Here is a 16,672-nt window from a genome sequence, read left to right as displayed (position 1 = left end):
CGTAATTCACCTTGCAAAAGCCCTAGGTGCAGTGACAGTAACCCAGGGATGAAATGAATGTTATGAAGTCTACATAACGCTGCAATTTGTAATATAAACCCTCCGTCGTTTCTCCCCCTAGCAGCCGCTTCACTCAGATTTGCTAGTTTATTTTGCCATCTTCTTCCAAGTCACTGTAAAAACATGGAATTTAGTTATATTTCTTCAAAACATTGCCAGAGCTGAATTCCTCAGTAGAAAACTTTAGGATAGGAAGGGAGAAACCAAACCAGACTGACTTTTGGAAATCCTCGTTCCTTCTCCTCTGCCCCTCTTAAATCATTGTTAACTCTCTCTCCCAGTCAGGGTAACTTCTAGCTGCTAGCAATGTTGAAGCAAGATAATTCATGTCTGTTCTACATCCTCTCTAAAAATCTACTTAACCTATAAGAAGGGGGCTAGTTCCCAGGTGGAAATTACCCTAAGAAACCCATGGGACTTGAGTCTTTCCAATAGAGCTTTTAAATTGCCCCATGGAACTTGATGATTTTTTTTTAAAATTGTCCCTGCTTTAGAATTCTGTGAGTTGATTTAAAAACTCCATTTCCTTCGCTACTACGTTCTGTAGGACTCTTCTCTTACACGTCATAAAGTCTCTGGGTGGATACTCTTGTTCAATATTTTATATTACAGTAATGACCAAAGCCCCCCCTCAAGACTGGGTCTCTAGTGTGATAGACCCTGGACAAATGTATATGAGGATATATCCCCTGCCCCAAAGAGCTCTGTGTATCTGCAGCTTCAAGTCCGCGTACTCTATCAAGGATCTGGTGGCTTTTATAGCTCCTCTTTCCATCCACTTATTTCCTGGACTAGGCTAACATCAGCTACCCAGCTCCTTGCTCTAATTGATGCCTTTCTTTCCCAGCTTTGGGCTGGAGAAGAATCACTTTCATGGCAGTCATCTCTCTAGACCAGATGCTGTACAGCTATTGCGCTGGTGATTCAAGGAGACTTCCTCTTGAACGGCTTGTAACAGAACAATTTCCCCAGGGGAGAGGGCTGTACAAAGCTATCCTTTAACAGTTTTAAAAAGCAGGCCAAGGCTCTGCTTTGTGATACTAAGACTGCAAGGACCCTCGGTCCAACTCAGGGTCTGGACAACTGTCCTTTACTGAGCAGCATCCCAAAGGCTATAGCGGTTCAAATAGAACTGGGCTAGTTCTGACCCTGCTGTAATTCCCATACAACAGAATGCTTAAGACACTCGAGGTTGCTGGTGGAGGGCTGGGGCACTTATTTTGGTGCAGTTGTAATCGGAGAGGGGGCTATAAATGGCATTTTCATAACAGATCTGCTTGAGGCACTGCCAGACTAGTTTGACTCGTTAGCTGTGCGGTGTAGTGATGGGTAGCTGAGCTGGAGTCTGTTCTAGCTCACCCATTGTCCACTTAGTTCTGAGAGGAAGCTCTGTTGTTGACACCGTGTAAGGATTAAAAGGACACTAATATGGCACCCACACTGGGAGGGAAGCCTGGAAGCTCGCGCTCTCTGTATATACAGACCTAGGTAGACCCACTGTCACCTTGTACATAAGTGTTGTGGGTGGAACCTGTGTGACTGTCCCACGCTCATGTAGCTCCCCAGGGTCAGGATGTGTAACTCGTCGGGAGCGTGGCTGTGACCACTTGTTCGCTCCACTCCCATGCCATGCTGTAACACAGCTGAGGCACACTCTGATTCCCACACAATCCCCCAGCAAAGTCAGTGCGCTAGTGTGGACAGGCCCTTCCGCGGGGCTCAGCCGTCTGTCCTGTAGCAGAGGAAGGCAGTGGGCGAGGAGCCAGAGCAGATGGGTGAGTAGTAAAACTACGTGCCCCTGGTCAAACGAGTATTTGAAATCCTTGTGGAAAAAGAGGCTGGGCATTCAAGCAGCAAAACACCAGGAGGATCAAACTAATCGCTCTAAGCATGTCACTGCATTATTATTATTAACCCTGCTCCAGTTTCCTGGAAGGCCGGGGCTTAGAAGTGTGAGCACTAGTACACAGAGAGGGAGCAGATTCCAGCTTGTGCTAAAGGCAGGGCCCCCTCTGCAGTGGGTTTCCAAATGCCCTCTCAAACTTGTGCCTGTCAGAGTTCCCAGGGGTGGCCCAGACCTGACTCTCCACTCTCAGTTCTCCATGCTTTTAAAGGGCGTGGCCAGGGTGACTAAAATACAACCGTGGTTTGAGCTGACCGAGTTTACCTTCAGGAAGAACCCAGTTTGAGCAGCTGGCTGTGGACAAGCTGATTAGAGTTTGAAGGTGCATCATTCAAAGGTGCTGGCTAGCATGTTCTAAAACTAGTGTAGACAAGACCCTGTCGATTTTTAACATGCTCTAAACGGGTGGAGCTGAATCCTAGGGTATAGGCTTGGGTTCCTGTCTACCAATTAACTCACATTTAAGTCTAAGCTGTCTCCTCTACTCTAGAGTTATAGAATGTGTCTGCTAATGTGTCTAACTGTCCCCTTTTAAATCAGAGTCCAGACGAACTCTAAGTGTAGACAAAGGCAAGGCAGGGTTTGCACCAATTTGGTATTTATCCCTTTTTCAAGCAGGAGTAAACTGATTAGCTCAACTGGTGTAGTATCTCCCGCTTGCCTTTTTCAACCCTAATTTCAACCTTTTTCAGCTGCTAATTAGTGATTCCCCTGGTTCAGATAAGGTGCGGTGGTAGCAAGAGACTGGCTCAAGGCCCAAGCCTGGCTGCCTGTGTCCAGGATAATGTGGAGGAGTAGCTGTACTCTATGTGCTCTGTTGAGTCTCTGCTGAGAATTTAAAGCACTGTGGGAAATGATACCTCCATTCTTTTGTTGTAAGGACAAATGCCTCAATCTCATGGGTGAGCAACTGAGATCTCATATCTTCTGCCCTGACCCCCTTCATGCTTCCTAATGTCTCCTGGACTGGCCCATGTTGAGCATACCCTGATGCCATGGAGTGATAGAAGGTGTAAATGTGTCAGCTGTAGCTAACTATGTGGAATGTTTTCATTGACTCTCCGTAGGGGTGATATAGCTCCGGGGCAGTCTGCAACGGGAAAGGAAGTCTTGCAGTGCTATTGTTTGGGGGCAGGGGGCAACTGAGGCCTTGTCTATGCTGGAAATGCTTTACTGGCATAGCTATACTAAAGGAGCCCCTCGTGTGGCTGTAATGGATGGCAAGAGAAGGGGGTTTTCTGCCAGTGTCAGAACACCACCTCTCCGAAGGACATTAGCTATAACAGCAGCAGCTCTCTGCTGTGGCGTAGCTGTGTCCAGGCTGAGGGTTTTACTGGCATAGCTACGTCGACTGGGGGGAGTGGTTTTTTCATACCCCAGACTGACGTAGTTAAGCCTACAGAACTTAGTAACGTAGACATGGCCTAAGCGTCTTCTGATGCGGGACTACCTAAAATGGAGTCAGAGGCAATCTCCTGGTTAGGTGAGTAAAGAATTCCCACGACTCAAACCACTTCAGCCTTTGCTCAGGGGGAGGTATCCTGTGGGAAGAGAGTTTAGGCTGGGCTGTTTAAAGGTGCCTAAGGGAGGTAAATTCAAAGGGAGTTGGGTGGCTGACTGCCCTTGAAAAGTCTCCTCCCTAGTCTCATGGCGCTTCCTAGTGGACAGGAGTCCTCTTCAGTTAGCAGCTTCGCTGCCCATCTCCAAGGGGATTGCTCCAAGCTAGGCTGGAGATCATTCCTGGGGCAGCTTGCACTTCCAGGCTAGGTGGAGCAGTCAGGGGCCAGGCTTGTACGCCACAAATGTGGTATTCACATGGAAAATATTTAATTTAAAAAAAATCAGCCCACACTCTTAAAGAGAGGGAGTGCTACACCACACACACATCCAGGAGTTAATAGCACCAGTCACATTGGGAAGGCACCTAAAAACAATCTGAGTAGGATAAGTCCACTCTGCATATAAATAGGAATGTATTTAAATATGTTTATGGTTCTTGAAGAGGCAAGAGTGTGGCCACTGGTAACTCTATTGTAAACAGCTAATCCTGACCAGCGTGATATTTTAAAAAGGAGCAATAGAAAACTGTTCTTTGTCTGGCTGTGATTCAGGAAAATTTGCACCATAAATATTTTTAAAGCTGCTTCTGTGCTGGTAGAAAGTCACTGAACTAAGTGAGGAATGTGATAGCACCCTACAAATATTGCGAAGAATGCTGGGAAAAATCCACACTGTGTCACCCCCTTTGGGGAAGGAGGGATCATGGGAGCTGGTGGGATTCACAAATGTCTGGAAACTTTCCAGATCTCTTGCCAATGCACAGAACCTGCTGCTGTTTTTCCTCCTTCCTTGTCATTCCTTTTTCCGGGGTTCACGTCACATCACAGGCTTCACAAATTCACATGGAAAATAATTTGTTGCAAAAGTGGGTCACATGCCCCACGTCCATATTGCAGACATCACCACCATAGGGATGCACAGGTCCCATGCCCAGAGCCGGTTGCTCTGCCCCCGGGAATGGCAGTGTTCCCCACTCCAGCCCTGGTAGCAGTGACATGTGAACTCTTGTTTCATCCTGTCCCTCTGTTGGGTGGTGAGGGCTCCTTTCACGGACACGTGCGGTCCGTGGGTGGCTGTGTCCACTCGGATCTGGAAGGAGCTCGCGTCCAGGTGCAGGTAGCTGTCCGAATCCATCTTCCTGCGAAGGCAGCGGCCATGGTTGTTGCAGACAAACTGGCTGCAGAGTTTGGTTGCCGTGGTCACATTGATGATGTAAGGGCCTAAGGTGCCAGTCAGGTATTTCTGGATCTTTACACAGTTGGGCTGGAGAAGGAAAATTAAAGCAGTTATGCACCAGAGACAGGCTGTGCTATTCTAGATTCTAAGGCCAGAAGAGAACCAGTGTGATCATCCCGCCTAGCTACCCATATAACACAGGCCATAGGACTTCCCTGGATTAATTCTTGCTTCAAGTCCAAAAGCTGTGACTGAACTAGACCAGATCTTTTAGAAAAAGCATCCAGGCTTGACTTTAAAACTTCTAGTTCTGGAGAATCCACCACAACCCTTGGTATGGTTAATTACCCTCCTATTAAAAAAATGCCTTATTTCTACTCTGAATTTGTCTGGCATCAATTTTCAGCCATTGGATCTTATCACTTTGTCTGCTATGTTGATGAACCTTCTATGAAATTTCTGTTGCCCATGTAGGTACTTATAGATTGTGATCAAGTCACCCCTTCACCTTCTCTGTGATGAGCTAAATAGACAGACTCCAGGAGCTCAGTCACTGTAAGGCATATTTTCCACTCCTGCAATCATTCTTGCAGCTCTTCTCTGAGCCCTCTCCAATTCATCCACATCTGTCTTGAATTCAGGACACTAGAACAGGGCACAGTATTCCAGTAGCTGTCACACTGAAATTACTTCATTGCCAAATAGAAAGGTAATATAACCTCCTACTCCTAACACTTCAACAGTGATTATTTTGTTTTCTTCCAGGTCATTGATAAAAATATTAAATGGCGTAGGGACAAGAACCATCTCTACAGGACCTCACAACAGACAACCCACTTGATGATGATTCCCAAGTTCCAAAATATTATTAACAGCTAGCCAGCTTTCAATCCATTTAACATGTGCCATGCTGATTTTGTATCATTCTAATTTCTTAATCAAAATACTATGTGGTACCAAGTCAAATGCCTTACATAGGTCTAAGTATAGAACATCAACTCTATTTATCAGCCAAACTTGTAATGCATATCAAGTTAATATCCAGTTAGTTTGACAAGAGCCATTTTCCATAAACCATGTTGATGGGCAGTGGTTAAATTACCCTCCTTTAAATTCTTTGAATCCCTTATCAGCTGTTCCAATATTTTGGTTGGGATCAAATTCTGGGTGACAGGCCTATAATTAGTTGGGTCACCCGGTTTTACCCTGAAATACAGAAACAATGTTAGCTTCCGTCCAGTCTTCTGGAACTTCCCTGATATTCCAAGAGTTATTAAAAAATCAACATTAAGGGTCCAGAGAGATCTTTTAAAAGTATTGGGTGGAAATGGGCTGGGTCTGCTGATTTTAAGAGTGCCTGGCTTTAGGAGCTGCTGTTTAATAGCCACCTTCATTTAGAATGGAAAGTATTCCATAATCATCTGATATCAATACATCATCTGGCTTGTTCTCAAATCCAGAACAGACATTTTTGAATAGTTGGGCCTTTTCTGCATTACTATTGACAATTCTACCATTTCCACCTACTAATAGCTGAATACCATTGTTAAGATTTCTTTTGTTCCTGATATTTAAAAATCTCCTTGCTGTCCTTAACTCTCCTGGCAATAGATTTCCTCTCATGGTTTTTTTGCTTCCCTTATCAATCTTCTAAAATGTCTGGCTTCTAATTTACATTAATTGCTATCAACGTCCCTTCTTTTTTTCCTATTTGTTATATTAGATCTCTTTTTTTTTTTTAAAGCAGTGTATCCTTTCTCAATTGTGGAATTGAGTAATCCCGTTTGGAAATGTAAATTACTTTTAATCTCTCTCCTCAGAGTTGTTGTTGTTAGTCTGCTAGGAGTACCTAAAAGACCTTAACTGGGAGCAGGAGCTCATAGCGATCCAGCTGAGGCCTCTTGTTGCTGCTGGAAGACTAATAACAAGCAATTAAGGAGGATGTTAAACAGCAACTACTAAAGTTAGACATCTTTAAACCAGCAGCTCTTGATCATTTGCATCCATTGTTGATTTTTAATAAATCTTAGAACAGGGGCCAAGCTCCATGGGTCTGGAAGAAAGCTACTGTTGTGCCCGTACTGAAGAAGGGTTAATGGGATGAGCTGAATAATTGTAGGCCTGTCAGCCTGACTTCAATTCTGGGCGAATGGCCGTTGTATACTCTGTTAATAAAGAATTAAAAAGAGGGGATCAGCGTGGGTTTATGGCAAATAGATCATCCCAAGCTAACTTGCCAGGCCCTGCTCTGAAGAATTTAATAATAGACAAGACAGCCAAAGGTAGTGCTGCTATCCTCATGTTGCAGAGGGGAAATTGAGGCAAGGAGATTAAGTGACTTGCCCAAGGTTACACGGGGTCTCTGTAACTGCCCTGGAAATTGAAGCCAGCTCTCCTGAGGCCTAATTCAGTGTCTTAAGCAGAACACCAACTTCCCTTTTTATTTAATGGGCTGTAGTTCCCTTCACGGCAAGCTGTCTGCTCCAATTCCAAACCGGTGTACCAGGCTGCAGTTAACCTCCAAGAGCTGTTTGCTTGCCCCTGTGATGAGCTGGCAGGTCTCAGGCCAGCCTCTAGTGAAAAAAATGTTACCTTAAACCCTCACCCACCTTCTAGCAACAACTGGCATTTAGCTGGCAGGTGCTGGGCCCCACCTCAGCCCTTAAGCGTAGGGATCGTTGGTGCAGGGAGCTCACTTTCAACAGCCTACTCAGTCTTTGGCCAGTTTGCTGCCACTGCTGGAAGCTGGATCTGCCCCGTGTCCCCCCCAAGCACTCCTAGGGCCAGCTCAAATGTACATAACAGCAGTGCTCAGGGGGAGGTGCATCCGGCCCCCTGCTGCTAAGGCAGGGAGGAGCTATGGTATGTTCATTTGGGGGGCAAGTAAAGGGCCCCAATCCCAGATGCAGGTGTGCATGCATGCCCCCTGTTGTCTCCCCCCCCGCCCAAAATCGCGCGAACAGCCAATGGTAACTCCATAAGCAGCCTTTATTACCTGGTTGCGAGAATATTCCACACCTCCCCAGAGGACAATCCCGTGAGCCCCCATGGCTGCTGCCTGCCCGATCGTGTACACCAGGTCTGTCTGCAACAAGAGAAACCAGCAGCCCAGTGAGAACACCAAGCACAGAGAAGCTGGCTGGGCAGCGAGAGAGTCCGGCAAAGCCAGGCCCACGAGCATCAAGGTGACTCAGTTCTTTCCCTGTTCTGCTGCCATACAGCAGTGAGGCCCTGTGTAGGGGGGTTACTGCCTGGCAAGTGCTCAGGGGTGGTCAGGGCAGGGCCCTCTCTGGGGTTGTGGTAGCCCCCTCTAGGACAGGATATCAGCTAGGCCTCCTCCCTTTCATTGTTCTGAGTGCGAGTCCAAACCACTTTGGGCCCTCAGGGAAGGGAAAGGCAGAAGGGCTCTTTCAAATTTAATACACCAGGTTGCAGCCTAGAGTGAGTTTTTAAGACCCAGTGACAGGTGCCCATGAAGAATCGGGGTTTCTAACGGCGCTGCTGTACTGTGTACAACAGCTCACGTGGCGCAGCTGGCCTTATTCTAGCTCTAGCCCCCACTGCAGCATGAAAACACGACGGGGCCGAGCCAGGGTCCGGGCAAAGTGTTGGGAAATGGAGCGTGGGGTAATAGGCGTTTAGCATTGACTGAGTGTGTAGAACGCTGTATGCGGGGGCGGGACGAGTACTTATGTGAATTTATGGAGGGTGAGTGAGCAACCGTCCTGGAAACAGGAGCTCGCTTCCCACAGGACAGGGCAGAGGGGGCAGCAGAGGTGCGCAAGGCTCCCTATAGCAGCCTGCAGCTGTGCCTGAGCCATGAGTTGAAGGGGCCATGAGTAGGAAAGAGGGGGAGATTAGCTTCCGTAGCCCATTCGCTCTGTGGCGTTCCTGTGGCACTGCCACCAGCGGTGCTAAGGCCTGGGGGGAAGGTGGAAAACTAGGAACAGCTTTGGGTCAGTCCCTATCTGCTCCAGATTTGAACCAGTAACCTGAAGGTAAATGGTTCTGTAGCACCCTGCTAATCCCCCTGAGCGCATTCTTTAGCTGGTTGTAATTAGCGATACCTTGACCCATTCAGAGCTTCTATGTAGACAGCTGTTTGTCCAATGCATTGAGCCTGAAAGATTCAGCTGGAAATCTCGTGAGCCCTGGAAGGCCTGCTTTTGGCTTTTCCACTCTTGGTCCCAGCCAGACGTCAGCAGCACAGAGATGCATAAAAGTGGCCTTTAAATGCTGTTAGATTAACTTTATCAAACAGCAAGAGAGGCTTGGTGGAAGATTAGGGTGAGGGCTGGCGGAGCAAGGGATCTTATGTTAATTGCCCCACTTTGACCATCCATCTTTATACTCTCTCTCCCCCGGCCTCAGCTCTGAAAGACTGACAGTCTGCAGTGTGTGTGAGACCGCAGATGGACAGGGACTGAGGGGGAGCAAATGGAGAACCCTAGACAGACAGGTTGGGTCTATATAGAGGCTACTGTATTTAATCAAACGTTCCCACTGATGCTCACCTAGACTTCTGGCAAAGCTGCAGTGTAAACAAGACTGGAATCACTTTTAACACCATTTGAGTTAAAAAACATGTGGAAAAACAAAGCTAAGCAAAAGGGTGGTAGAAACAGCTCCAGCCAAATCAAGGGAATTTCTGGTGAATTTCCCCAGTGCAAGCCAAGAAACTTACTTAGGCAGCAGCTGGGGCTTCTGCATTGTCAGGTTGCTAAGGGGCAGAGTGGTGGTTACCCTCAATCCTTCTGGCTTCACGCTGATCCCTAGCACTGTGCAGGATTGGGGGTAACCACTGCCTTTGTTAGCTCAGTTATGCAAAGGCCAGGCCCATGGGATGGCTGGAATCCTCCTAGCGAGTGGTGTTTGCTAGTTGGGGTCGAGTAGGGATTCATGCCCAAGCCAGGACTGGGAGTTAGTCATTAGGGGGGATAGCAGAATTTAAAAAGGATCCCTGACCCCATGGTGGTGCAGTGCAAGCGTCCTGGAACCCTGCTCACAGTGGCTGGCGTTTAATGTGGGACCAGCCATGATGGGGACAGGGGAACGGCTAGGGGGGAAACCCCATCACATGAAACTAAACTCTTCACATGGAATTAAAATTCCTGATGGTCCCTTCCCATCCCCCCAGGCCTGCCTGATGCACAAAGCAGTCACCTGTTCCTTCCCAGCGCTGTCAGGGCTGAAGGTCCTGGACTTGCTCCCTACTGTTGACTAGTTGCAGGGGTTGCTATGCCCAAAGAGTGGGGAGGAGGAGGAGGGAGGGAATCTCACCTGGGTTAGCTCCTTCAGGGTATAGCTGTAGAAGGGCCGGGCGTACGCGAAGACAGGCAGGGAGTGATTGGCAGAGGGCAGCTGAGCCACACGTAGAGCTTCACTTAGCTTGGCCTGCACAAACTTCTTGCCCTGCGGGGAGGCTCTCAGTACCTCCTCCATGTAGATGGAGGGGTAGAGCGCCTTGCTCTGCTCCCACAGCCACAGCAGCTTGTTGTTGCGCTGCACCTCCACCTGGGGGCAGCCCCCAGTGAAGTTCTCAAAGTCATCCCAGTAGTGGTAGTTGTAGCATTCAGGGAAGAGGTAGTAGCCCCACCAGCCGCCGGGGCGCAGCAACTGCGCCAGCTTGAGGGTCTCCACCATGAACCTGGCCGCAGCCGTCTCGAACTCCCACTTAGCCTCCAGCTCCACCTGCTCGTCGGGCCAGCGTGGGTTCCTTTGCCTCACCAGATGGGCGGACATGGCCCGGTAGACGTTCTTCTTGTCCCAGTTCCGGATCCACTGGGGCCTCCAGTTCTCCCAGTCGATCACGGACAGGCCAGCGAAGGAGGCCGAGGGCATGGTGGCGGCGATGTCGCTGGCCATCTTGTCCAGGTGGTCCAGCAGGCTGGCGTTCTGGGGACAGCCGCCATTGACGGCCACGGGTGGCGTGGTGGTGTTCAGGTAGTAGGGGTACAGACCCAGCTGGTCATAGTAGAAGATGGTGACGTTGCCGCCTGTGAAGTCTTCCTGCGCGTTCACCAGGAGGCTGAAGGAGGCCACGCTGAGGGGCACCTCATAGGAAGTCCAGCACCGAGCCGTTGGCGCATTCCAGGCCACCAGAAAGGGCCGGTCTGGCACAATGGGGGGCAAGGATGGCTTTAGGTTATGACCCCTGGGCAGCTCGGGGCACAGGAGCAGCAGCAGCAACATGGTGCGGTGCACGGGGCACCTATGTAGCCTGAAGGCCGGTGAGCTCCATGCCAGGAACCTGCCCAAGCTGGGCCTCACGGCAGTTTGCTCCACTCCGCTGTAAGAAGGGTGGAAAAGACAGTCAGTCAGTCCAGGAATGTGGGTAGGAATCTGACAGCTCATCCCAAACTGGGCCTGGCAGGGGAAGAGAAGGCCAGGTAATCTATACCTCAGCAAACCATCCCTCCCTCCAGTCAGGCATCCTTCCCTCCCCACCACCAGGCACTTAGCTAATTACAGCACATTAGCTCATGGGCGGATGGGGACGCCTTCCCAGCCCTCGCAGTGATCTGCTTCTGCTGCTCTTCCTCCCCTTTGAGGAGTTGTACGAACGCATGACCCTTATAGCTCTGCTCCCCACCCTCTGCTCCCTACCCAGCCCCCTTCTGCAGAGCTCCCTTTAGCTCCTCCTCCCACAAATGGACCTTGGCCCAGATCCTCATAGGCATTTAGGTGACTAATTCCCATGGGCCCTTCCACCTTTATTACCTTGCTCCCCGTGCTTGAGGAGGCCTCCCCATCTGGTGCCCCCTAACTGCCCCATCCCTCCTCCTTGAGATACACTCCCTCCCTTTGCCTCACCACCCCCCGTCTCCTCTCTGACACCAGCTGCGCCCACGCCTGACCCTAATCTTTCACTCTGAGTTAGCATCAGCATCCCAGGGCAAAGGCTGCATCTCTGAGCCCTGCAGACGGGGATGGTGCTACAGAAAGCACAATACAACCCTGCTCTGGGTTGGCTCTCTTGTTTCAGGGTGTCGCTTCTCTTCGCGCGGAGCTAGTGGCAAAGCATCTGTCTGGTCTCAAACGTTGCTGTTCTCCCTGGCCTGGAGCGGGAAAAGGGCTCCCCAAGGGAACTGTTAGTTTGTAAATTGCCTCTGCGCCACAGGCTGCCCTCCTAAGTAAGCTCATTTGCAGAGCAATTCAATTTAAATGTGCATGGATGAGCGAGGGATGCTCTTCTTCTGGCGCTGGGATCATTGATCAGCTTGCACTGCAATTCACGCAGGCTGCTAAGCGCTAGGCTGTCTCTGCCCCGCCTGCCCCCAAGCCACTAAGGCCCTGCTGATCTACTAGGGCAGGAACCAAACCACCCACCAACTGGAATGCAGGCACTTGCAGCCCCACCAGTGTTCAGGTGCTTGCTGAGCATAGCCCTGTACCACCAAGGCTCTGACTAGATCACCAGACACAGGGGCACGCCAACTCTGTAAAGCAAAGGGGTTAGTGGGATGGGTCCCGCTGGGATGATTCACAAACTACTTTGCAAACCCCATTCATCTGTGTTCTTTCCAAAGCCCTGCCCCCTGTGCAAGGTGCCGAGAGCCCCCTCTCAGGCTCTGAGGGTCCTCAGCTCTCACCCCAGTCAGTGGGAGTGGAGAATGCCTTTCAGGAGCAGGCCCTTAGAAAAGAAAATCTGAGTTCACCTGTATCTAATTTAAGCCTTGTTAGCACAGTTTGTGCAGCCCTGTGGTTGAAGCCTCTGCCTTGTTCTGCAGGGGCAGCAAGTTCATATTCTATTAGGGGTAGCCTTTATTTTAATACCTCTGCCACCCCATCCATCAGCTCTTCCCCCGTCCCCCCAATGTTTGCACCAGGGGCTGCTCCTCTCCTGCCTTTTCCTATGAGCCTTCCCTAAGATTATCCCTGCAGGGAGGGTGGTTAGGGGGCAGGGGAGGGAGAAACTGTCCTGAAGTTTCCTGTCAGAGAGAGAGAGAGGCGATTGCCCTCAGAACTGCAAAGTGTATTAAACCCGTCGTTAATTAGCCGAACTGATGAGGAACCTGCCTGGCTCCCACGAGGCAGATTTACTCAGCAGAGCAGCAGACATGATTGGCTCAGGGAGAACAGAACAAGTGGCTGCCTTAATTAGAATAAAACAGCTGGGGAGTGAGGAGATTCTGACCCCCCCCCCCAGTTCTGGGCTGAGAATTCCCCTTGCACAGGTGGTGTGGGGCCAGTATAACATAAGTGTATGCAAGGAGCCTAGTAAGCTCTTACTATCTAAATTCCAGCTTTTCTGAAACAAGATTCTGCAGACAAATCTCAGCATCATATGGCCAGAAAAAACTCACTCTGGAGGAGGACGAAACAGAAACCGATAGGCAGGAAATTCCGGACTGAAAAGGGAGATGGTTAGGACATACATGGAGAAAAGAGCAGAAAAACATACCTAGACAGGTGGACTAGAACCCCCAGATCAAGAGGTGACTAGACCAAGGATAACATGGAAACACACAATAGAGGCAGAATTGAAAGCTATCAAAATGACTTGGGAAGAAGCTAACACTGCAGCAAACCAGCAAAATAGAAGGCAGTGGTGCAGCCACCGTGTTCTGCACAGAACAGCGAGGAAGAAGATGACAAGCTGCAGGTCCTGGAGTGGGGGCGGGCGGGCGGGGGATTGGGTTCTGAGCTCCAGCTGCTGTGGATGGCAGTTGTCAGGGTTTACAAATGTGAAAGTTCCTCTTTGCTGGCCCCTGGGATTCACAAGCCACAAAGGTGGCATGAGCCAGCCATCGCAGGGCAGTTAGGCCAACTGGCCTGGTGGGCCCTATGATGGGGACACTTGTCCACTGAGGTCACTGAATTCATTTTGCCCACCCCAACAAACAGACATCAGCTGGTGATGACGTGCAGGCACTGTTGGCTTGTATTTGAACTAGCACCCTAGAGATGAAAAATTCTATAAGCCAGCTATCTGCCAATCCACAGAGCTACCAGCTCTCCCTGAAATAGACTCATGTAGTGAATACATGTAAACATAGGAGAGTCTGAGCCGGCATCCTCAAGCCACACGCTCAGTGCCGCATCAGTACAGCTGCCTGCTCAGAGACTTTGCCTTGCCCGGGTAATGCTTGTGCAAAAGTTGGAAGGACTCTCCCGCTTTCCCCTGTACCGGGATTCCCAGCTGCATGTGCAGGACATCAAAGAGCCGTCTGTTTGTTCTAGGCACAGTCTGCCTGTGTGACCTCCCGGATTACTTTGTCCTGCAGGAGAGGGGGACTGGCAGCCCAACACTTTGGCCACAGGTAGGGCTCTCTGCATGTGACAGGCCCATAGCTCTTGAGCAGCCTCACTATTCAGTGAGCAGCCGGAGGTTCCTGCCACTCACGCAGCCGCTGTGTCAGCAGGTGTGATCCCCTTGCCGCTTAATTACAGCATGCAAACTGTAATGGAGCAGCAGCGACTCCCGCAGATGAGACCCAGAACCCCTGGCAGGTTCCTGGTGGAGTTAATGGTAGCAGAGTAACCATGGCAACCACCGACTTCCCTCCTCTCCAGCCCCCCACCCCCTTAGGAAAGCTTTGTGGAAATGTAGGTTAGCTGGGGAGAACGAACCGCTCCGTGCCCATTAGTGCTCTGAGGTGCGGGATGCCGATAGTCAGGGCTCCGTTTTTTCGTGTTTTATTCTACCGTAAAGTGAAAGGCCTGATTCTGTGAGGTGCTGGGCGTCCCCTGAGCAACCTCAATGCTCAGCAAAGCCAGGAGTAAGACAGGGAGCTCAGCACCCTCAGCCACACACTCTCCGCTTCTAAACACCTGCCCAGGAGCGGAATGAGCAGCAGTCAAGGAGGAAAAGCTGCTCTCAGCTGCGCCTGGGGCAGGAACTCCAGGAGCAGTAGCTGTAATGCCAGGGGGCTTCGACCGGGGATGATGGGGGTGGAACAGAGCCTTCCTCCCTGAGACGTGCAGCCAACGTTGGGGAGGGGGTACAAAAAGGAGGCATATGCTCCCACAGGAAAGGTTATCTGGCCCCACATGGGGGGATACAGGCTAAGACTCACCTGGATGCCCTTTGAATCTGAAGCGTCCTTTAATCTGTGGTGAAATCTGTGGCTCAGGAGTTCAGGTCTTTTCACAGAGGTTCAAGAAAAAATACTGGATTTGCCTCTGGTAGGAACTGCTGTCTTTGGTGCTAAGACAGACGAGGCCTTAGAGACGTTAAAGACCCCAAGAACTACAGCATTAAGGGAGGTTCAATCATCTCTAGACTGGCTCTAGACTGTTCTCAGTGGTAGCAGATGACAGAACAAGGAGTAATGGTCTCAAGTTGCAGTGGGGGAGATTTAGATTGGATATTAGGAAAAACTTTTTCACTAGGAGGGTGATGAAACCTAGGAATGCGTTATCTAGGGAGGTGGTGGAATCTCCTTCCTTGGAAGTTTTTAAGGTCAGGCTTGACAAAGCCCTGGCTGGGATGATTTAATTGGGGATCGGTCCTGCTTTGAGCAGGGGGTTGGACTAGATGACCTCCTGAGGTCCCTTCCAACCCTGATATTCTATGATTCTATGATCTCCTCACAGGAAAGCCACAAGGAGCGGTTTCAGCAATTAGCTTCCAGGCATGGCTACCAGCAGCAGCCCAAGCAGTCTGGGAGGGCTTCACGTACCCCTCAAAGGAGGCAAAGATCTCTCTTCTTGGCTTTGCCTGCCTCCGTGACAGGTGGTGCTAGACCAGGGGTCTTGGAATGTGCCAGAGGATCCTAAATCAGTTATAAAAGATTTAGATCCTCACCTTTGAAAGGTGGAGATGTTCAAATGGAAGGGGGCTACAGCAAAGCTGTATTTTTATGGAGAGATTCTCGTCTATTCCTTAGCCTCCCCGCATCACCAAAGTGTCTGAGCCCTTCCAGTAGTGCATTAAGTGACTTGACTCATAGCTGGTTTTCTCTTCTTCCTTTCCTTCCTTTCTTCCCAGCTATAAATCCAATTTAATATCAACAAACAAACTGCCTCTAAAACAATCCAAACCACCTGAAATTTTACATGCCACAATTCATCCTGAGGGAGACTACATCTGGAAAGGTTGGGACAAAACTCACAAAAGGCATTTTGGAGATGCTGAGGCTATAGATTTCACCTATGCACTTTCAGACCATTTTTCCAATGGCTTTTTGCCTCATTCTCTCTCAATGTACAAACATCAGACTGGATTTATGCCGATGCCCTTTGGTAGGAGAAATGCTTTGGACTGGTTTTGGGGGAGAGGTAGCAGTTATTTTGATGCTATCACATAGGGTGTTGTCATGAGCCCTAAGCCTTGAACCTTAGTCTGCAGGATCAGACTTCCTCCATGCCCTCCACTTGGCAGCCTGCTGATAACTGCTTACTTAGGACCCATCAACCCCAGCCTGAGGCTCCACCCCTAAGATCCTATTGGCGGAGTCCCAGAGCAGCTGATTGGCCTGCTGACCCTACTTAAGCCAGCAGCAGGAACAGGAATCTGTCTGAACAAGTGGACGTCCACCCTGCTCCTGCTCCCTGAGCTTGACTTCCTGGCATCCCATCCTGACTTGACTCCTGGCGTGTGACTTGTGGTTCTGATCATCAGTTTGTCTCATGCCTCTGACCTCCTGGTATCCTGACCTGGCCTGACTCTGGTTACCGACTCGTGGTTCTGATCTCAAGTTTGTCTCCTACTTCTGACCTGCTGGTAGCCTGAATCAGCAGACTCTCGACTCCTGTCTCATGATTGTGGACTCCAGCTCTGACCACTAGGTCTGGCTGCCCATGACCCAGCTGTGACAGGTGCCTTCACTGCAGAGTTAGCCTAGGTGGCTGGCTCCCAGGTAGACTGAGCACCTAGGTTAGCCTAGCCCAGGTGTGAGCAGCCACACTACAAAGTTGAACCCGAATTACTGTGTTCTGTGTATTGTGCTCTCGCTGACAGAGCTGGGTGGAAAATGGTTTTCCTGACCCACAAGGATTTTAGAGCATTTGAAAAATATTCCCCTCCTG

At 49.9% G+C, this 16,672-nt stretch overlaps 2 protein-coding genes across 4 annotated transcripts in view; one reads left to right on the top strand and one right to left on the bottom strand.

Moving 5' to 3' along the window:
- TWF2 (twinfilin actin binding protein 2) overlaps positions 1 to 5,593 on the top strand; it is an 81,875-nt gene extending 76,282 nt beyond the window's left edge. Inside the window, exon 9 of the mRNA XM_043550840.1 lies at positions 5,465 to 5,593. Within this exon, the coding sequence (XP_043406775.1) occupies positions 5,465 to 5,578 (114 nt within the window). The 3' untranslated portion in view covers positions 5,579 to 5,593. The remainder of the gene's footprint in view (positions 1 to 5,464) is intronic.
- The window catches only part of LOC102946634 (hyaluronidase-4), a 33,267-nt gene continuing 19,441 nt past the window's right edge, over positions 2,847 to 16,672 (bottom strand). The window contains exons 1-4 of one of the 3 annotated variants that reach the window (XM_043550838.1): positions 12,358 to 12,623; positions 9,980 to 10,988; positions 7,695 to 7,784; positions 2,847 to 4,786 (exon numbers count right to left, since the gene is read on the bottom strand). In XM_043550838.1, the coding sequence (XP_043406773.1) occupies positions 4,394 to 4,786; positions 7,695 to 7,784; positions 9,980 to 10,891 (1,395 nt within the window). In that variant the 5' untranslated portion in view covers positions 10,892 to 10,988; positions 12,358 to 12,623 and the 3' untranslated portion in view covers positions 2,847 to 4,393. Of the gene's footprint in view, positions 4,787 to 7,694; positions 7,785 to 9,979; positions 10,989 to 12,202; positions 12,316 to 12,357; positions 12,624 to 16,672 lie in introns of those variants that run through there. The other 2 variants (XM_043550837.1, XM_007061875.4) reach the window with 2 other exon arrangements.

This window comes from Chelonia mydas, chromosome 7, assembly GCF_015237465.2.
Source record: "Chelonia mydas isolate rCheMyd1 chromosome 7, rCheMyd1.pri.v2, whole genome shotgun sequence".
NCBI classification, from domain to species: domain Eukaryota; kingdom Metazoa; phylum Chordata; order Testudines; family Cheloniidae; genus Chelonia; species Chelonia mydas.
This window is presented reverse-complemented; position numbering and strand designations above follow the sequence as displayed.